This window comes from Erythrolamprus reginae, chromosome 12 (genome assembly GCF_031021105.1).
Source record: "Erythrolamprus reginae isolate rEryReg1 chromosome 12, rEryReg1.hap1, whole genome shotgun sequence".
NCBI lineage: Eukaryota > Metazoa > Chordata > Lepidosauria > Squamata > Dipsadidae > Erythrolamprus > Erythrolamprus reginae.
In genome coordinates this window covers 1,515,790-1,537,599 of record NC_091961.1, presented here as the reverse complement: position 1 = coordinate 1,537,599, position 21,810 = coordinate 1,515,790, and the positions used below count along the sequence as shown (strand labels likewise).

The window sequence follows — 21,810 nt, the reverse complement described above, 5'->3', positions numbered from 1 at the left end:
AGCATTACTCCTTCCATAAGGGCAGAATGGGTGGGGCCAAAACGCTGCCTGTTGGGGGGTGGCATGGAGGGAAGACAGGAGCACAGGGGGCAGAATGAGTTGCTTATGTCTTGCAAATGCTAGCCAGAGCAGCTACTAGAGGATGGGAAGGGTGGAAGGGTGGCCAAGAGTTGAGAGGATGGTCAGCTGCTGTCCAGGGCAAGGGTTCCCAACCTTGGCCACTTTAAGACTCGTGGACTTCAACTCCCAGAATTCCTCAGCCTGCAAAGTTGCCAACCTTGGCCACTTGAAGACTTGTGGACTTATTTATTTAATTTATTAGATTTGTATGCCGCCCCTCTCCGAAAACTCTGAAAATTATACATAATATGATATATATCCACATATTATAACAGCAGTTATATATACTTGTACATTACAGAAAGTAAAAGATGAGTATACACAATAAATGGTAAGTAGGCAAAGCCATGAGAAAATAGAAAAAGGGGGAAAAAGAAAGCGTGAGAAATTGAGGGGAGGTGGGATAGACAAGGGGGGGGGAGAAGGATTTGTGCAACTTGGCAGAAGTTTTCAAAGTGTAGGACTTTTGGGGTCTAAAGGAGCGGTGGTAAAAAGTAGTAAATCAAATGTAGAGTTGGGACAATAAATGTTAGTATTTCCATAACGTTGTAGATAATTTGTCTAAGTTGATGAGGAATTCTTGCTGTTGCCTGGCTTGTCGTTTCGAAGGGAAGACTCCGACTCGGGGGGCCAAAGGAGCCGCCCTCTTTCTCAAGCCCTGGGCAGCTCCCCGTGTTTGACCAAACAGGAAGGAGAGTCATGGCAACTCGGAGGAACAATGCCTTGGGTTGCAAGGAAAGAGGAGATCCCTGGGTGCCAGATGTGTGTGTGTTTGTTTGTGTGTGTGTGTGTACACAAGCTTAGCTTCCAGAGCTGGCCTTGCACATTCCTCCGCCATAGAGCTGGATCACATCAAAGGCCTGTGGGGGCTTTTCGTTCTCCACAACCACAATCCCAAAGGCAGGAATCTGCCCGTGCATTTGTGTGTAATTGTGTACGTATGTGTGCATACCGACAAAGCCCTCCTCAACCGTTCCCGTATTCTGGCACGTAATTCAAGGCTGAGCAATCCCAGTTCTGTCTGCCCCAAAAAGCCCCCCCCCCATGTTTTAAAAAACATCCAAGCTGGAAACTCTCTTCCAGCCATTGCTCCTCGGAGTTTAGCAGAGAGCCTCCCTCCTCCTGGTCCCGAAAGGAAACGTTCCTTGCAACCGTCTTGCACCAGCGCATAGGAAGGAAAGAAGGAAGGCAGGGAGGAAAGGAGGAAGGCAGGAAGAAAAATAAAGAAGGGAGGGAGGAGAAAGGGAGGGAGGGAAGAAGGAAGGGATGGGAGGGAGGGAAGGAGGGAGGGTGGAAGAAAAAGAAAGAAAGAATGGAGAAAGGGAGGAAAGGAAGGAGGGAGGAAAGGAGGAAGGAAGAGAAGGAAGGGAGGAAAGGAGGAAGGCAGGAGGAAAAATAAAGAAGGGAGGGAGGGAGGAGAAAGGGAGGGAGGAAAGAAGGAAGGGATGGGAGGGAGGGAGGAAAGGAGGGAGGAAGGAAGAAAAAAAAGAAACAAGGGAGAGAGGGAGAAAAGGAAGAAGGAGTGAGGAAAGGAGGAAGAGAAGGGAGGAAGGGAGGGAGGGAGGGAGGGAGGGAGGAAGGAAGGAAGGAAGGAAGGAAGGAAGGAAGGAAGGAAGGAAGGAAGGAAGGAAGGAGTGTCTTCCCTTCACCCACCCCTGGGACTGAGTAGCGGTTGTGTCCTTTTCCGATCTTACCTGTTTTCTCCTCTGTCACGTCCCCTTCGGGTGGGGGCTCAGCCTCCGTGACCTGAATGTCAGGCAAAGTGGTGGGCTTCAGGACAGACCTGGGGAAGGAAGGAGGGAAGAGGTAAAGGCCCAAGCGGAGGGCAGGAAGAGCCGACGGGACTTGGCCAAGAATTAGGAAGCCAGGAATCCTCCTTTAGATGCCTGGGTGGCACAGTATCATTGCCACTTTGAGTTATTTATATATAAAAAAAAGACAGAGATAAAATTAAAAAAATAGTTCCAAAGGGTCTGAATCCCCTCCCCCCCCCCAGTTGGCCACAGGAGCACCTTCACCCCCACCCCTGCGAGAAAAGCCCCTTCGGAGCAGGTGGGGGTTGTGGGGCAGAGAACAGCTGCTCCTTCGCATCTCCGCGCTGAACAAAGGAGCCGTCAGAAGCAGCAGGAAGGGGGTGTTGGGGGGGGGCAGACCTTTGCCTGCAGCCCATCATTAGCCTTTGTTTTGGGGCAGAAGCCACGACTAATGCGATGGTACATGCACACACCCCACACACCCACACAACTGACCCGTGGGCGCCCAGGTTGCAGCCGGAGTGCCAGGAGGAAGAGGAAGGGGGCGGGCGCAGGCGCTGGTTGTCGTCCTGCATCTGCAGGCGGATGGGCCGGCACAGCCCCCAGGAGATGTTCAGCGACCCCTCCACGATGAACTCGCCTTCTTCCTGCCGGGAGGGAAGAGCAAGGGACCCTCAGCCCAGAGCAAACGGAGGGGCCCCTCTCCTCTGCTCTTTGGCTTCCAAAAGACCAAGGAGGTGTATGCATGTGGAGAGGCCAAGATAGACCTATATAAGTAATTAGGTCGGCAGGTTGATAGACAGTAGAGAGATGATAAATTGATGAAAGATGGGTGATAGATGATGGATACGGTGGATCAGGAGTCTCCAACCTTGGCAACTTTAAGACTTGTGGACTACACTTTGCTGGCTGAGGAATTCTGGGAGTTGAAGTTCACAAGTCTTAAAGTTGCCAAGGTTGGAGACCCCTGCTGTGGATGATGGGTGGACAAATGGATGGATGATGGATGGATAGAGATAGTAGATAGATAGACAGCCAGACAGCCAGACAGCCAGACAGACGGACGGACGGACGGACGGACGGACGGATGGATGGATAATAGGTAGGCAGACAGACAGACAAACAGGCAGACAGATAAATGATAGAAATAGATAAGAGATAGACAGGAAGATAGATAGAAAAATAGACAGATGATAGAGATAAAAGAAAGAAAGATAGAAGATAGGTAGGTAGGTAGGTAGACAAACAGACAGACAGACAGACAGATAGATCATAGAAATAGATAGATAGATGATGGAGATAAGAGATAGATAAAGAAAGAAAGAAAGAAAGAAAGAAAGAAAGAAAGAAAGATAGACAGACAGACAGACAGACAGACAGACAGACAGACAGACAGACAGACAGACAGACAGACAGATAGATAGAAGATGGATGGATGGATGATGGATGGATGGACAGATAATAGATTGCTGCGAAGGTCATAAGGGTAAAAATGGTCGTCAATCTCATTTTTCAGGGCCGCTGTAACTTTGAACAGTCACTAAGTGAACTGTCATAAGTCAAGGACTGCCCATAAGCACAGATCCTGCCGTGTGGCCTTTTGCAACTGACACATGGAAATTTTATCCACGCACACATTTTTCTACACATACAAGTTGCAGCCAGTTTATGCCATATTTTTTTCAATTCCGATTATTGTATCATAATAAACGTGAGTTACGATTTTTGCATTATTATAAACTCCTGCAGCAAAATCTCCTCCGCCCCTAATTTCTCGCCCATTTATGAGTCTGGGGGGGAAGGGACCCTTTTCTTACCTCTCGATGTCGAAGCTGCAGGTTTTGACCTTCGTAGTAGAGGTTGTAAGTCTTTAAGTGCAACAGGAGTTCGTTCCTGGAAGAAGGAGAGGAACGAAAGGTTGGAAGAAAACAGGGGACACAGGGGGGAATGGACAGGCCGTAAGCCCTCCACTCACAAATGCAATTCAGCCTCAAACTTCTGCAACTAAGGGTTGTTGAGTGAGTTTTGGCCCATTTTGTGAGTTTTCTTGAATTGCCGTAGTTGTTAAGTGAGTAACATTGTTGTTACTTGAATCTGGCTTCCCCAATGATTTTGGTTGTGGGCAGTTTACGAAAAGGGATCACATTTGTTAGGATGTCTAGGTAACACAATAAACTTTCAACAAACTTTAAGCAGAGTAAATGTACCAATGTGGGTTAGTTAGTCAATGAATCAGACTTAGTACAGAATAGAATAATATTATATACAAATAGGCAAACAAACAATAGTAATACACAGTAGTAGTTACATAGTCCAATATCATAGACATATAATCCTAATAATGGTTTACAAACCAGGTTATCGCACACAGCAAAATATCAATCTCTCTAGTACAGTGTTTCCCAACCTTGGCAACTTGAAGAAATCTGGACTTCAACTCCCAGAATTCCCCAGCCAGCAAATGCTGGCTGGGGAATTCTGGGAGTTGAAGTCCAGATCTCTTCAAGTTGCCAAGGTTGGGAAACACTGCTCTAGTATAAACTCCCCAAGAGGAACATCATTGGCTCCCTCTTGTGGCCAACCAGCAAATGACTCTTAAAGGTACAGTCTTAAACTTACATTGTTAGCTTCTGTATTGCAACACCCAACATAGTTACATATACTATACTAACAACATTAACCCCAAGATACGGCGACTGCCATAAATAGGAGTCTATTGCCAAGGGTCCGAATTTTGATCACGTGAGAATGCTACCATGGTAGTGTGAAAACAGGCATACGTCACTTTTTTCAGTGCTGTTGTAGCTTTGAACCGTCACTAAACAAATTGCTCCAAGCTGAGGACAATCAATGGCACGGAGGGCGGTTGTGGGGGGTCTCAGAAAAGGCAGGATGATGGACATGACAGCACAATCAAAGCCCCGCCCATTTGCACATGCAAGGAAGACAGGCAGGTGAGCAAAAGGGGCGGGGCTTTGCTCACCTTCTGGAGCTCACCATCTTGTCTGGTTTGACCTTCACCCAATGTCTCCCCCTTGAGGCTCTTTTCTCGAAGAGCCTACTGCAGACTTGCACAACAGAGAGACGACGGAGGAATGACTTACTTCGAGATGAACTTGTCTTGCCCGCAAGGAACCAGGGAGGCCTCACTGTCAAACTCCATCCTGGGAATTGCATCGGGAACACAGGCCTAGGTTGGAAGTCAAAAAAAAAAAATATCGCGTTTGCAAAGAATCTCGGCATCCAGAAGTGACTCAATGCATAAAAATCAAAACCAGAAGCATACAAAGATATAGAGTGCTGGTGAGACCCCATTTGGAATACAGTGTCCAGTTCTGGAGACCTCACCTACAAAAAGATATTGACAAAATTGAAGGGGTCCAAAGACGGGCCACAAGAATGGTGGAAGGTCTTAAGCATAAAACGTATCAGGAAAGACTTCATGAACTCCATCTGTATAGTCTGGAGGACAGAAGGAAAAGGGGGGACATGATCGAAACATTTAAATATGTGAAAGGGTTAAATAAGGTCCAGGAGGGAAGTGTTTTTAATAGGAAAGTGAACACAAGAACAAGGGGACACAATCTGAAGTTAGTTGGGGGAAAGATCAAAAGCAACGTGAGAAAATATTATTTTACTGAAAGAGTAGTAGATCCTTGGAACAAACTTCCAGCAGACGTGGTTGGTAAATCCACAGTAACTGAATGTAAACATGCCTGGGATAAACATATATCCATGTAAGATAAAATACAGGAAATAGTATAAGGGCAGACTAGATGGACCATGAGGTCTTTTTGTGCTGTCAGTCTTCTATGTTTCTATGTAACTGGTTCAGCTGGATTCATTAACTCCTTTATAAACATGGTAACATATATACAAGACCACAAGTAGACTATTTCTTCAAGTAAAGACGAGCAGGAGTTGGTTTCATTTCAGCCAAGCAGACAAGCACAGAGTGGGCTGAGAGTACAGTGTGGATAGAGAGTGCAGAGTGGATGTTAGGTGACCATTTTAGGTCTCGAGATATGGTAGAACCTACAAATTCGAATTAAAAAACTTTGGAGGGTTTATTCAGACATTTCTATCTGGCTTTTAAAAATTCAAGCACCCCTTTGCTAGCTTTAAGGGCCCAAAACCTCATTTTTAAGTTTTGAAAGGCAAAGTTCTAAAACAAATTATTATTATTATTATTATTATTATTATTATTATTATTATTATTATTGTTGTTGTTGTTGTTGTTGTGGTGTTGTTATTATTATTGTTGTTGTTGTTGTTTTGTTGTTGTTGTTGTTGTTGTTGTTGTTGTTGTTATTAATTAGATGTGTATGCTCCCCTCTCCGGAGACTCGGAGCAGCTCACAACAAGAAAAACAGTACAAATTGCTTTCCAGTGCGCCTCCCTGCCTTCTGCAACCCACTGTACATTCTTGGTGCAATTCTTTGGCGTCTTTCTCCCTGGTTTCTATTATTCACAGGTGTCCACAAGACAGAGATTCATTATGCATGTATTCTCACTATTTGCCAAATCCCTAAAGCAGGAAGCCTAGCAGCACTGCATCCGCAAAAGACATTGTTGTTTTCCGAAGGAAGGTCGGGAGAAAAAAGGAGCAGAAGGACTAATAATATCACAACGCCCAGCAAAGCAGCTGCCTCCACCTCTGCATTTCCTGCTGGGTCTCGTAACTAGCAGAACAAAAAACACATGTCATGGCCAGGATGCTCCACCGGACCTTTGGGGAGCCCAGCTAGCCTTCTTCCAGGTGAAGGGGTGCCCCTAGGGGCATCGGAGCCGGACACCCACGAAAAAGCAGGGTCTCCCCATCCAAATTCCATATACGGAAGCAAACTGGCTTGGTAGTGGAGTCAACGGACGGAGAAGAATGCCAAATCCAGTCTCAACAGCTGTCTGACTTTGCCATGAACAGCGACAATTGTAATAGTGATACCCATTGTCATGGGGACACTTGGTACCATGTCCAAGAACTTCACAAAACAAATCAAGAAGTGCAACAAAGCTTATGCTACTCAGAACAGCATCTATTTTAAGAAGACTCCAAATCTCAACCGAAAAATGCTCTGTCCTACACATTGGCAAAATAATAAAAATAAAAACCAGAACACCAAACGCAAGCTAAATAAACAAGGCCTTGAAGACAATCCTCACTTGGTAAAAGACCTTGGGATACTCCTATCAAATGACCGCAGTGCCAAAGGCCACTGCAACAACATGGCCAAAAAGGCTTCAAGAGTGGTTGACCTAGTCCAGTGTTTCGCAACCTTGGCCAATTGAAGATGTGTGGACTTTTAACTCCCGGAATTCCTAACCAGCAACGCCAAGGAAACATCAACATTGGTGGCCACAAAATCCCTGGGAAATAGTTTGCATGTGACCGTGAAATCGTCCCTCCGGTGTCTTCATCCATCACAGGGCTGAAGAACGAGGGGCCGGCCTGCCAAGGGAAGACCACGTTGCACAATAGTTCACAACATACACAAAACCCCTGTGAGAAAGGCAGGCGTGTCACGTGGGAGGATGGCAGCTGCTGGGCCTTTTGTCCCTCGCAAGCGGGCAGCTCAGCATCTGCCAGGGGTTCTCCCCACACCAAACTCCCCCAAGACGCTGCCAGGGGGATGTTTCCCAAGGGCCTGTGAAGCAAAAGACGATATGGGGAGGGGAAGGGCAAAACAGGAAGAACGGCCACAGGAATTGGGTTGGCGAGGACCAGGGGTGACACGTGCTAGTACTGTGTGTATAACTACCACATTTTTCAGAATATAAGGTACACCTTTTTCCTCCCTAAAAGAGGCTGACAATTTGGGTGCGTCTTATACAGTGGTGCCTCTACCTAAGAATGCCTCTACTTATGAACTTTTCTAGATAAGAACCGGGTGTTGAAGGGTTTTTTGCCTCTTCTCAAGAACCACTTACAAACCCGAGCCTCCGAAACTGTAACCGGAAAAGGCAGGGAGAAGCCTCCATGGGGCCTTTCTAGGAATCTCCTGGGAGGAAACAGGGCCGGAATAGGTGGGAAGAAGCCTCCGTGGGGCCTCTCTGGGAATCTCCTGGGAGGAAACAGGGCCGGAAAAGGCGAGGAGAATCCTCCGTGGGGCCTCTCTGGGAATCTCCTGGGAGGAAACAGGGCCGGAAAAGGCAGGGAGAAGCCTCCATGGAGCTTCTCTAGGAATCTCCTGGGAGGAAACAGGACTGGAAAAGGCAGGGAGAAGCCTCCGTGGGGCCTCTCTGGGAATCTCCTGGGAGGAAACAGGGCCTCCACCCTCCCTGTGGTTTCCCTAATCGCATGCATTATTTGCTTTTACATTGATTCCTATGGGAAAAATTGCTTCTTCTTACAAACCTTTCTACTTAAGAACCTGGTCACCGAACGAATTACCTTCGAAGGAGAGCTACCACTGTACTCTGAATGTAGCTCCCCCCCCCCCAACTAGCTGCTAATGATCTTCCCAGCTCTTAATGGCTTGCAAGCTCTTTCATTGTTACTCTGAGAAGAATATTTTCCAAGCCCTAAGTCTTTGCAGGGTTTTTTCCATTGCTCTAACTTGCTCTGAATAAATTACTTTCCAGCCTTATCCAGGTGCTAACCATGTTCCCAGCTCTTACCAGCTTGCAAGCTCTTTCATTGTTACTCTCTGTGAAGAATGTTTTCCAAGCCCTAAGTCTTTGCAGGGGTTTTTCCATTGCTCTATTTGCACCAAATGTTTCTTTCCAGGTACTAATGATGTTCCCAGCTCTTACTGGCTTGCAAGCCCTTTCATGGTTACTCTCTCCAAATAAGGTTTTTTTAAAGCCCTAACCAGGGGATAAAATAATGTGCTAGTTAAGGATGTTGGCCAGATGAATACCCTTTTCCCTATTTCCCTCTCCAAAAACTAAGGTGTGTCTTGTACTCCGGTGCATTTTATACTCCGAAAAATACAGTAGTTGGGTTTTCCAATATATAACTTAAACCAGCAATGTATGGTTAAAGGAATTAGCACACTACAGCTTTAAGAGCTGGTGTTGCAATCCGTTATAAAAGGAAGTCTGCAGTGTCTTTTTCTGGGAGCCTAGAGCTTTGAGACTCTCCCCGATAAGCAGAGCCAAGTAACGTCTCCTTAATGGTTCTGAGCTACTTCTTAACTTTGGAAGCTGCAGACAATGATCGCTTGCATGGCTGCAAACTGTGAATCATCAGCCAACTACGCAATCAGAGTTCACAAAGCACACCGCCTCCGAGACCTCTCAAATTATCGTACATATTTTAAAAAATGGAAAAGTGGATTCTTTTGCCCCCAGAATGTTTAACATTCATTCCAACTAAGAAATTCCTGTGCCAAACTATCTATCGACCTCTCTGTTGGGATGCTGGAGCCGCCTCTTTCAAGAAGAAGGCCACAAGTGACTCCAATTATTATTATTATTATTATTATTATTATTATTATTATTATTATTATTATTATTATTATTATTATTATTATTATTAGAAACATAGAAGTCTGACGGCAGAAAAAGACCTCATGGTCCATCTCGTCTGCCCTTATACTATTTTCTGTATTTTATCTTAGGATGGATATGTGTTTATCCCAGGCATGTTTACATTCAGTTCCTGTGGATTTATCTACCACGTCTGCTGGAAGTTTGTTCCAAGGATCTACTACTCTTTCAGTAAAATAATATTTTCTCATGTTGCTTTTGATCTTTCCCCCAACTAACTTCAGATTGTGTCCCCTTGTTCTTGTGTTCACTTTCCTATTAAAAACACTTCCCTCCTGGACCTTATTTAACCCTTTAATATATTTAAATGTTTCGATCATGTCCCCCCTTTTCCTTCTGTCCTCCAGACTATGCAGAGTGAGTTCATTAAGTCTTTCCTGATACGTTTTATGCTTAAGACTTTCCACCATTCTTGTAGCCCGTCTTTGGACCCGTTCAATTTTGTCAATATCTTTTTGTAGGTGAGGTCTCCAGAACTGAACACAGTATTCCAAATGTGGTCTCACCAGCATTCTATATAGCGGGATCGTAATCTCCCTCTTCCTGCTTGTTATACCTCTAGCTATGCAGCCAAGCATCCTACTTGCTTTCCCTACCGCCTGACTGCACTGTTCACCCATTTTGAGACTGTCAGAATTATTATTGTTATTATTATTATTATTGTTATTATTATTATTATTTATTAGATTTGTATGCCACCCCTCTCCGTAGACTCGGGGCGGCTCACAACAACAACAAAGACAATGTAAGAACAAATCTAATAATTAAAAAAACACTAAAAAACCCATTATTAAAAGCAAACATACACACAAACATACCATGTATAAACTGTTTGGCCCAGGGGAGATGTCTCAGTTCCCCCATGCCTGACGGCAAAGATGGGTCTTAAGAACTTTACGAAAGGCAAGGAGGGTGGGGGCAGTTCTAATCTCCGGGGGGAGCTGGTTCCAGAGGGTCAGGGCCGCCACAGAGAAGGCTCTTCTCCTGGGTCCTGCCAAACGACATTTTTTAGTCGACGGGACCCGGAGAAGACCGACTCTGTGGGACCTAACCGGTCGCTGGGATTCGTGCGGCAGAAGGCTCTTCCAAATATTGTAAATTAAATATATGACATTGTGAGGCATCTACATGGAAAATAGTTGACCAGGAAATTTAAGCCAATGTATCTTGTGTTTAACAAATTCAGGACCAGCCACCCTCCCGGACTGCCTCTCTTGACAGAAAGGAATTCTTGGCAGATTAGAGATTAACAGAGTCGGAAGGGACTTTGGAGGTCATCTAGTCCAGGAGCAGGCAAAGTTGGCTCTTCTATGACATGTGGACTTCAACTCCCAGAATCCCTGAGCCAGTCATGCTAGCTCAGGAATTCTGGGAGTTGAAGTCCACATGTCATAGAAGAGCCAATTTTCCCTACCCTTGATCTAGTCCAACCCCTGACCAAGCCACTTCTGACAGATAGCAGTCTAGTCTCTACTTCAAAGCCTCCAGTGATGAAGCTCTCGCAACTTCTGAAGGCAACTTCTGTTCCATGGGTTGATTGTTCTCACTGTCAGAAAATCCCTCCTTATTTCCAGATTGAATCTCTTCCCTGATCAGTTTCCATCCATTATTCCTTGTCTGTCCTTCATGTGCTTTGGAGAATAGCTTGACCCCCTCCTCCTCTCTGTGGAAGCTCCTCAAATATCTGATATCCTGTCTCCCCTGGTCCTTCTTCTCATTAAACCAGCCATGCCCAGTTCCTGCAACTATTCTTCATGTTTTGGCCTCCAGTCCCCTCATCATCTTTGTTGCTCTTCTCTGTACTCTTTCTAGAGTCTCAACATCTTTTCTATAGTGTGGTGACCAAAACTGGATGCAGGATCCCAGGTGTGACCTTACCAAGGCCTTATAAAGTGGTATTTACACTTCACGTGATCTTGATTGAATCCTTCTCTTAATGCAATTGAGGATTGCATTGCCTTGTTTGGCTGCTGCCGAAAAAACAGTCTGATCAGCATTATGTAGCAAAAAAACCCTAAGTGTCAGCTACTCCCAAGAAAAATGCATTTATTCTCTAAAAAGCAGGTTAATTGTCTTCATCCTAAGCAGGTCAGGGAGGCCAAAAGTACAAAGAGTCTAATTTTTTTAAAAAAAAGACGAAGGGGAGAGAGGAAAGAATGGAGGAATGGAGGGAAGAATTGAATTTGGACAAAGGACTGTTTTGCTTTCGAGAGCACCATTTTCTGTCTATCAAAACACTAAACATTCAATTTAAATTATTTATCCAGAAGATAGCTGTGTGTGTTCCTGCTGCGGGTGAAATGTTCTTTTTTCCAACTTGGCCTTGGGGGTCTGTCGAGGCTTGATAAGGAATCTGCCAATTCAGAGTAAACCTTGCCTCTTACAGGGGGATCTTTGGACTAATTATTCACTCTTTCTTCTGGAACAAGAGCGTTGGATTTAAATTGCTGTAGCCACTCAGTCTCCATTTTGATGAAGAGATGAGACTTGGGACAACAACTTCAGACTTGGCCAAGTTTGAAGGTCTTCAAACTTGTTGAAGTTGCCAACTTTGAAGATCTTCAAACTTGGCAACTTCTGAGAGCAACTTCTGAATTCTGGGAGCTAAAGAGTTGGATATAATAATAATAATAATAATAATAATAATAATAATAATAATACTAAAAACAATAACAACAACAACAACAATAATAATAATAATAATAATAATAACAACAACAACAACAATAATAATACAACAATAGAGTTGTAAGGGACCTTGGAGGTCTTCTAGTCCAACCCCCTGCTTAGGCAGGAAACCCTACACTACTTCAGACAGAGGGTTATCCAACATCTGCTTAAAAAATTCCAGTGTTATAACTTCTGGAGGCAAGCTGTTCCACTGGTCAACCGTTCTGACTGTCAGGATATTTCTCCTTAGTTCTAAGTTGCTTCTCTCCTTGTTTAGTTTCCACCCATTGCTTCTTGTTCCATCCTCAGGTGCTTTGGAGAATAGCTGGACTCCTTCTTCTTTGTGGCAACCTCAGAGATATTGGAAATAGATATTTAAGGAGAAGGAGGTTCCCCATTATTCCCATGGAAGCCTCTGGGGTGACTATGACCAACATCCCTGCTAAGCCTTTGGAGAGCTCTTTCTTATCACTAGTGGGACAATCTCTAGACAAAAAGATGACCTCGGAGATTGAAGTTAGAGGCCGTTAGGAGCAAAAGAAACATGCTAAGTTCAGTCCCAAGAGACAGCCATGAACTGGTTGACTGAGAATAGCTGTAGACGTTTATGTTAAGTTCAGAGGTTGGGAGAAGATAATTACAAGGAGGGGAGGAGAGAGGAGGGACACACAAGCTTCCAAAACTATTATTGTAGCCTATCTCAGTAAAGTATAGTCTGGTCTACAATCAAGGGTGGACCCTAGAAATAACTAGTGCAGTATCTAGATGGCAATATCTAAGTATCTAGAACAGTGGTGCTCAACCTTTCTAATGCTGAGACCCCTTAATACAGTTCCTCACGTTGTGGCGACCCCCAACCATAAGCCTAGCGCCAATTCTCCCAACAGAGCTTGAAGTTGATTGGCAGGAAGGTTAGAGGGACAACCCCTGCTGTAAACGTCTGATGGGTCGAATTGTAATATATGTTCCAAGGCGCCAGAATAGAAGCTTTAGTTCCTAACACCGTGGGAAATTTGTCTCTTCCCATGTGGTCTTAGGCGACCCCTGTGAAATGGTCATTCGACCCACAAAGGGGTCCCAACCCCCAGGTGGAGAACCACTAATCTAGAGAAATTAAGAGGATTACAGGACTGGAGACTAAAACATATGAAGAATGGTTGCAGGAACTGGACATGGCTGGTCTAGGGAAGAGAAGGACCAGGGAAGACATAATAGCAATCTTCTAATATTTGAGGGGCTTCCCTAGAGAAGAGAAGGGGGTCAAGCTATTTTCCAAAGCACCCAAAGGCCAGACAAGGAATAATGGATGGAAACTGGTCAAGGAATGATTCAACCTGGAAATAAGGAGGAATTTTCTGACAGTGAGATCAATCATGGATCAGAAGTTGCCTTGAGAAGTTGTGGGAGTTTCATCCCTTGAGGCTTTCAAGAAGACACTGACAGAAATGGTCTAGGGCAGGGGTCCTCAAACTAGGCAACTTTAAGATTTGTGGACTTCAACTTCCAGAATTCTCTGCTGGCTGGAGAATTCTGGGAGTTGAAGTCCACAAGTCTTAAAGTTGTCAAGTTTGGAGACCTCTGGTCTAGGGCCTCCTGCTTGGGTGGTGGTTTTGGACTAGATGATCTACAAGGTCCCTTCCAACTGTATTATATAGAGCGCTGGTGAGACCACATTTGGAATACTGTGTCCAGTTCTGGAGACCTCACCTACAAAAAGATATGGATAAAATTGAACGGGTCCAAAGACGGGCTACAAGAATGGTGGAAGGTCTTAAGCATAAAACGTATCAGGAAAGACTTCATGAACTCCATCTGTAGAGTCTGGAGGACGGAAGGAAAAGGGGGGACATGATTGAAACATTTAAATATGTTAAAGGGTTAAATAAGGTTCAGGAGGGAAGTGTTTTTAATAGGAAAATGAACACAAGAACAAGGGGACACAATCTGAAGTTAGTTGGGGGAAAGATCAGAAGCAACGTGAGAAAATATTATTTGACTGAAAGAGTAGTAGATCCTTGGAACAAACTTCCAGCAGACGTGGTAGATAAATCCACAGTAACTGAATGTAAACATGCCTGGGATAAACATATATCCATGTAAGATAAAATACAGGAAATAGTATAAGGGCAGACTGGATGGACCATGAGGTCTTTTTCTGCCGTCAGTCTTCTATGTTTCTATGTTTCTATGAATCTGTTAATCTAGGAGAGTTGCCATAATTTGCTCAGTTTGTTTCCTTCTGGAAGACTCGAGTTTAACCACCCTCTGATGAGCTGATGTTCATATTATGAACTTCTTAACTTTCTTTTCCTGCTTATGTTCATCTCCTACTTGATTTGCATTCAGTCTTTCGGTCTTTCACCAAAACCTTTTACAGCCTCCTGCTAACACCCACTGCCAAAATCACATTCACATTGGACTAAAGCCACAGCACCAAAACCACCATTAATCCATGCTGGTAAAAAGCAGCTGCACCGAATGGGGCCGAGCCAGATTAAGTAGGAACCTGGTTCTTCGTGAAGGGGAGATGTTAAATTCGGAAGCCACAATCGTGATTCCCCAACCTGCCCTGGAGCATCAGGCCCAAAGCACCAGAACCGAACAATGCCTTTATTTCCAATTTAGACCATCCCTCTTGGGGGCCAACAGAGTTTTGAAAGCTAAACTAGAAATAATTTTAAACTTTAACGCCATTTCCTGCCGCAGAAGAAATTGCCCATCTACCATGCAATAGAGCAGTTGCTGCTCGCGTGAAACGGCAGCAAGTTATTGCCTTTCCTCAGGGTTCAGATTAAATCGGGGTTGGTTTTTTTTAGAATATTGTTGTTCCAGCAGCTTTTTCTTGACTATCTACAAAAATCTTTCTTCCCAAGAGAGAGATGCAGCTTTTAATTGATTGCTTAAGATTTCATCTCTGGGCGGAAACAAAACTGTGAGCACGTTTTCCTCCACGAGAAAGAAAGCCAAAAACTTCAGAAGAGAAGGATCTAGGGGTCGTGATTTCTGACAGTCTCCAAATAGATGAACAGTGCAGTCAGGCGGTAGGGAAAGCGAGTAGGACGCTTGGCTGCATAGCTAGAGGTATCACAAGCAGGAAGAGGGAGATTGTGATCGCCTTATATAGAGCGCTGGTGAGACCCCATTTGGAAGACTGTGTTCAGTTCTGGACACCTCACTTACAAAAAGAGATGGATCAAGTTGAACAGGTCCAAAGACAGGCTACAAAAATGGTGGAAGGTCTTAAGCATAAAACGTATCAGGAAAGACTCCATTAACTCAATCTGTAGAGTCTGGAGGACAGAAGGAAAAGGGGGGACACAATCGAAACATTTAAATATGTGAAAGGGTTAAATAAGGTTCAGGAGGGAAGTGTTTTTAATAGGAAAGTGAACCCAAGAACAAGGGGTCACAATCTGAGGTCAGTTGGAGGAAAGATCAAAACAACTGGAGAAAATATTATTTGACTGAAAGAGTCGTAGATGCTTGGAACAAACTTCCAGCAGATGTGGTTGGTAAATTCACAGGAACTGAATATTAAACATGCCTCGGATAAAGATAGATCCATCCTAAGATAAAATATAGGAAAGAGTACAAGGTCAGACGAGATGGACCAAGAGGTCTTTTTCTGCCGTCAATCTTCTATGTTTCTATATAATTAAAACTGGAATGTTATCAATGCCAAAGCATTTCAGGACAAAACCCAGGCTATCTGGACCAAAGGGCCGAATAACTAGTTAAAGATTTCCCAATCATTAATCAGTAAAACAGTCACTGATATCACCATAAGTCAAATATTGTCAGAATCCTTCAGAATATAACAGAGTCAACTGAAGAAAGGGCTTGTGGCCAACTTAATTTTCCGAACCAAGACATCAGTTTGAAAAAGATAACTTAAAAATGAGGCATTTGTTGTGTTCTGATTGTTGCTTTGTTCTGCCTTTGTTCAGTCAATATTTTGCAACTACGGAATGGCCTGGATTATCCTTGAACAAAAACCAAAGGAAAGAAGGGTTTAATTATTGCGTTTATCAAAACCTTCCCTAGAGTGTGAAGTTATGAGCCTTAAAAAGAACAATCACTCTTTCCCGGAATCGTTTTAACTAATTTGCTTTGGTCATCAGCCTACATATTAACACTTCGGGACACCAAATTCCCTCCGTTTGGTTTGGACAAGACTCAAGCCCCCTCGATCCCCAGGACCATCAAATGAAATCCCATTTACGGCGTCTTTCCACTCAGCTCCAGGCCAAGAATGGGAGGAAGCGGAGCCGAACAGATCGACTTTGTTTTCAATCACTTCTCCAGGACAGACAACGGAAACCATGTGCCGAGCGGGGCTGAGACACAAGCGGTGGCCAAGAATGAGCGAACATGGTCTCTCTCCACTCAGGAATTTGGGATTGGAACCAGAAGACGGTTTGCAAGTCCTTTCGGACTAAATCGAGAACACTTCTGGCACCTTTGGCTCAAGCGCGTGTGGTTTGCTTCAGCAGGCTCATTCAGAGGAGGTGCCTTTCATTCTCCTTCCTGCTAAAAAAGTCAATTAAAATTCTGTTTCCTAGATATTTACTACGAGATTCCGAACTAACCCGAGGACTGTTCTGATATCGAGCAATTTTCTGAGCCCATCAGGAGCTACCGGATCCCCACTGCGCCCTGTGCCTCCATGGCACAGTGGTTAGAGTGCAGTACTACAAGATAGATAGGTAGGTAGGTAGGTAGGTAGGTAGGTAGGTAGGTAGATGAGATAGATTGATGAGGTAGATAGATAGATGGATGGATGGATGGATGGATGGATGGATGGATGGATGGATGGATAGATAGATAGATAGATAGATAGATAGATAGATAGATAGATAGATAGATAGATAGATAGATAGATAGATAGATAGATAGATAGAATAGGTGGGTGGGTGGGTGGACGGATGGATCATACAGTAGATATATCTTATAGAGCCTCGGTGGTTCAATGGTTAGAGTGCAGGACTTCAAGCTACTTCTGCTGATCACTGGCTGCCAGCAGTTTGGCAGATCGAATCTCAGCACTGGCTCAAGGTCGACTCAGCCTTCCATCCTTCCAAGGTTGGTCAAATGAGGACCCAGATTGTTGGGGGCAAGAGGCTGACTCTGTAAATCACTTAGAGATGGCTGGAAAGCACTGGGAAGAGGTATATAAGTCTAAATGGTATTGCTATTCCTTCCTTCTTTCTTTCTTTCTTTCTCTCTTTCCTTCCTTCCTTCCTCTTATTCCCTTTCTCCCCCTCCCTCCTTCCTTCCTTCCTTCTTCCCTCCCTCTCTTATTCCCTTTCTCATTCTCCTTCCTGGTATCACAGTGGTTAAATGCAGTATTGCAGGCTAACTCTGCCCATGTCAGGAGTTCGATCCTGACTAGCTCAAGGTTGACTCAGCCTTCCATCCTTCCAAGGTCGGTCAAATGAGGACCCAGATTGTTGCGGGTGATGTGCTTCTTACTCTCTGTAAAGTGCTTAGCGAGGGCTGTAAAGCACTACGAAGCGGTATATAAGTCTAAATGCTATTGCTTTGCTGTGTGCAAAGCCCTCCCTTCATGATCAGTGACGGCTCAGGCCACATCCCATCCACTCGGACTGGGGATTCTGGGAGTTGAAGCCACAAGCCTTAAAAAGCTGCCACTCCAGTTCTACACAATCCCTACACCCCTTAGAGACCTAACTACAGATGTGCAAACTGTGCGCGTCCTTTTCTACCACAGATGTAGGCAGGGGAGGCGTTTCCTTATGTGGCGGTTCAAAGCTTCCTGATTACTATAAGGATCTGTGAGTAAGATGTTGTTGAAACCTCACACTCTTAAGGAAACACGTGTTAGAAGAGCTGCAGCTTGAATCAGCAGCCATTCCCGCAATTCAAGTAAGGCCCTGCAGAGTTTGGAAATAGATTTTGCAAATGGGTTAAGGCAGTGTTTCCCAACCTTGGCAACTTGAAGATATCTGGACTTCAACTCCCAGAATTCCCCAGCCAGCATTCGCTGGCTGAGGAATTCTGGGAGTTGAAGTCCAAATATCTTCAAGTTGCCAAGGTTGGGAAACACTGGGTTAAGGAACTATAAAAGTCTTCCCCAATCTTGTACATGTGCTACATCTTAGTTGGAAGTTCTCCATATTCACAGCGCTGAAGATCTGAAGATGTACTCTCAATATTCAGACGCAGAGCAAGTTAATACAACTTTAATAATGATGGACAGTGCCATGGAGATTCGAATTATGGTTTTTAGCCAAGGGAGGAAGAGCTAAATGCCACAGCTCACTGCAACAACATCGCCAAAAAGGCTTCAAGAGTTGTTAGCCTAATCCTAGGTAGCTTTTGCTCCGGTAATCCCACCAGAGCATACAAAACATTCGCCAGGCCAATTCTTGAATATAGCTCATTTGTCTGGAACCCACATTCGGACATAAACACTCTAGAAAACGTCCAGAGATACTTCACGGGAAGAGCCTCCACTCCTCCACTTGTAACGGAACACCCTACGCAACTAGACTTACAATCCTAGAAAGCTTAGAACTACGTGGCCTTAAACCCGACCTAAGCATAGCCCATAAAATCACCTGCTAAAACGTCCTTCCTGTCAACAACTACTTCAGCTTCAACCACAACAATAAACGAGCACACAACAGATACAAACTGAAAGTAAACCGCTCTAAGCTCAACTGCAGGAAATACGACTTTAGTAACCGAGTAGTTGATGCATGGAACGCACCACCAGACTCTGTAGTATCATCACCTAACCCCCAAAACTTGACCCTTAGACTCTCCACTGCTTGTGTCCCTCCATTACTCCGTAGACTGCATTGGCTGCCGATTGGTTTCCAGACACAATTCAAAGTGTTGGTAATGACCTACAAAGCCCCACATGGCATCGGGCCAGAATACCTCCGGGACCGCCTTCTGCCACATGAGTCCCAGCGAGCAGTGAGGTCCCACAGAGTCAGCCTTCTCCAGGTCCCGTCAACCAAACAATGCCGCTTGGCGGGGCCCAGGGGCAGAGCCTTCTCTGTGGGGGCCCTGGTCCTCTGGAATCAGCTCCCCCCAGAGATTCGCACTGCCCCCACCCTCCTCGCCTTTTGCAAGAGTCTCAGGACTCAGTTATGTCGCCAGGCCTGGGGCCATTAGATTCTTGCCCCCTGGCCGATGAATGGACGGAGAAAAACTGATTGAATGAGAATGACTGGTTTTTTAGGGTTTTTAGTTTTAGATTATATATTTAATTAATTGGACCTGAAATGTTATGTATTGTTTTATTATAGGTTGTGAGCCGGCCCGAGTCCTTGGAGAGGGACGGCATAAAAGTCCAATAGATAGGTAGGTAGATAGACAGACAGACAGACAGACAGATAAATTGGGAGGACAATAAATAAATACACGAGGCCCGAAGTTATTCTCTCAAGTGCCACCCTGCCTAGCACACTCTGCTGCTCTCCATCTGTTCACAACATTGAAAAACCCACAATCACAAGAGCGCTTCGCTCTGCTCACAGTCCAGTCTGGTGCAATTTTAGGAAGGGGGGAGCAGGAGGGTCTTTATGCCTTTCACCTGCGAGGGTCCAAGACGAGGCTCCCGGGGTGCCCAAGAGGGTTCTCGCACCAGCAGCGTGAAGGGGCCTCCAAGAGGAAGTGGCACCCCCAGATCTCACCCACCCACCCAGGCAGAAGAGTGTGAAAGGCCAGGCCCTGCTTCCTCTTTTCTCCGGCCTCCTTCCTTCCTTCCTTCCTTCCCCCACTTCTTCTGGCACCGAGCTCAGCAATCTTACCCAAGAGCAGAAGGGGGGAGGTTGCAGAGATTTTTTCTTTCTTTCTTTCTTTCTTTCTTTCTTTCTTTCTTTCTTTCTCCCTCTCTCCACACACACATATATACATACACATGGTTATATATTTTTGCTGATAAGTGAAAAGGAAGGGAGCCTGTTATAGATCTATTTCAACCTACTTTGACAGAAACACACACACACACACACACATACACACATATATATATACACACACACAGTGTTTGTGTGTGTGTGTGTGTGTGTGTGCGCGCGTAAATGTCACATGTTTTTGCTGAATTTGAAAATTAAGGGAGACTAGGATAGATCTATTTTGGCCTTTTTCTGGCCTCATCAGCTAGCCATACCCGCATTGGGACTTGAACCTGCAACCTTTGCCTTGTAAGGTAGAGAATTAACCTCTCGGCTACAGTATCCAATCCAATATATATATTGGATATATGTGTGTGTGTGTGTGTGTGTGTGTGTGTGTATGTGTAACATTTTGATGTGACAAAAAATCACAACACACACACACACACACAAAATTTAGATTTATAAACATATATGTAACTTAGAGGTACCGTGGGTTTCCTGCCTAAGCAGGGGGTGGGACTAGAAGACCTCCAAGGTCCCTTCCAACTCCATCCCAGGGTGCCCGTCCCAAGATCTCCAGGGAGGAGGAGAAAGATCGAGGCCCACCAGCAGCAGAAGGAGAGAGAGCGAGACCCCCGACCGTCCCTCCCCCCCCCCCGCCCCCCTCCCTTCCCGGCTGCTCAAGTTCCCACGGCCTCTAAACTCGCTTTTTTGCTTTGTTTTGCAAACAAGCCCGGATTCTATTCTCTCTTTTCTTTGCGCGCAAAGCCCCGACGTCGCTTCGCCTCCCTCCAAGGCGGCGGAGTTGGCAAAGGCTCCCGGGAAGGAATCCCACCGGGGACCCCCAGCCCCAGCCCGGTTCCCACGACCCCGCATCCCCCTGCCCGCTTCTTCTGCCCGCCCTGGAGCTCCTCCGCGCCGCGCCAGGCGTCCTGCCCAGGTCGGGGGCGCAGCGCAGCCTTCAGGGGGGGCGGGGGGGCGCAGGGCAGCCTGCATGGGGGGGAGGGGGTCCGAGCACCGTCTCTACGCCCCCCCCCCACCCTCCCCATCTCCAGCCCAGCCGCAGAAGCGCTTACCGGGAGGGCGCAGGAGGAGGAGCGGCCGGTCCCAGCCGTGCGCCGCGATCCTGATGCTGCGCGGGCGGCTCTGAGCAAGCGGAGGATTCCCACCCCCGTCACGCCCCGCCCCTCCTCCGCCCCGCCCGCCAATAGCCCCCCCCCCCCCGCCTTCGGGCTCGCTCATTGGCGGCGGCGGTGATGGGGGGGTGCTCTGTTAAGGGGGGGCGGCCAGCTCTCTCCGCCGCCTCCCTTAGGGCAAAAGGAGAGAAACACAGAAGATTGACGGCAGAAAAAGACCTCCTGGTCCTTATTCTATTCCCTATATTTTATCTTAGGATGGATCTATGTTCATCCCAGGCAGGTTTCAATTCAGTGACTGTGGATTGACCAACCACGTCTGCTGGAAGTTTGTGCTTCTGATCTTTCCCCCAACTAACCTCAGATTGTGTCCCCTTGTTCTTGGGTTCACTTTCCTTTTAAAGATACTTCCCTCCTGAACCTTATTTAACCCTGTCGCCCCCTTTCCCTTCCGTCCTCCAGACTCTACAGATGGAGTTCATGAAGTCTTCCCTGGTCAGTTTCATGCTTAAGATCTTCCACTATTTTTGTAGCCCGTCTTTGGACCCGTTCAATTTGATCCATCTCTTTGTGTAGGTGAGCTCTCCAGAACGGAACACAGTATTCCAAATGGGATGTCACCAGCACTCTGTACAGTGGGATCACAATCTCCCTGTCGCTGCTTGTGATACCTCTAGCTATGCAGCCAAGCCTTCTACTTGCTTTCCCTACCGCCTGACCGCACTGTTCGCCCTCCCCCTTCTCCATTAGGCCATTCCCACCCCT

The 21,810-nt window shown here is 45.8% G+C and overlaps 1 protein-coding gene across 1 annotated transcript in view; it reads right to left on the bottom strand.

Moving 5' to 3' along the window:
• The window catches only part of RASSF2 (Ras association domain family member 2), a 32,932-nt gene extending 11,878 nt beyond the window's left edge, over positions 1-21,054 (bottom strand). Inside the window, exons 1-5 of the mRNA XM_070765234.1 lie at positions 20,986-21,054; positions 4,979-5,064; positions 3,692-3,767; positions 2,370-2,521; positions 1,815-1,903 (exon numbers count right to left, since the gene is read on the bottom strand). Coding sequence (XP_070621335.1) covers positions 1,815-1,903; positions 2,370-2,521; positions 3,692-3,767; positions 4,979-5,037 — 376 coding nt within the window. The 5' untranslated portion in view covers positions 5,038-5,064; positions 20,986-21,054. The remainder of the gene's footprint in view (positions 1-1,814; positions 1,904-2,369; positions 2,522-3,691; positions 3,768-4,978; positions 5,065-20,985) is intronic.
• Between the last annotated feature and the right edge of the window lie 756 nt (positions 21,055-21,810).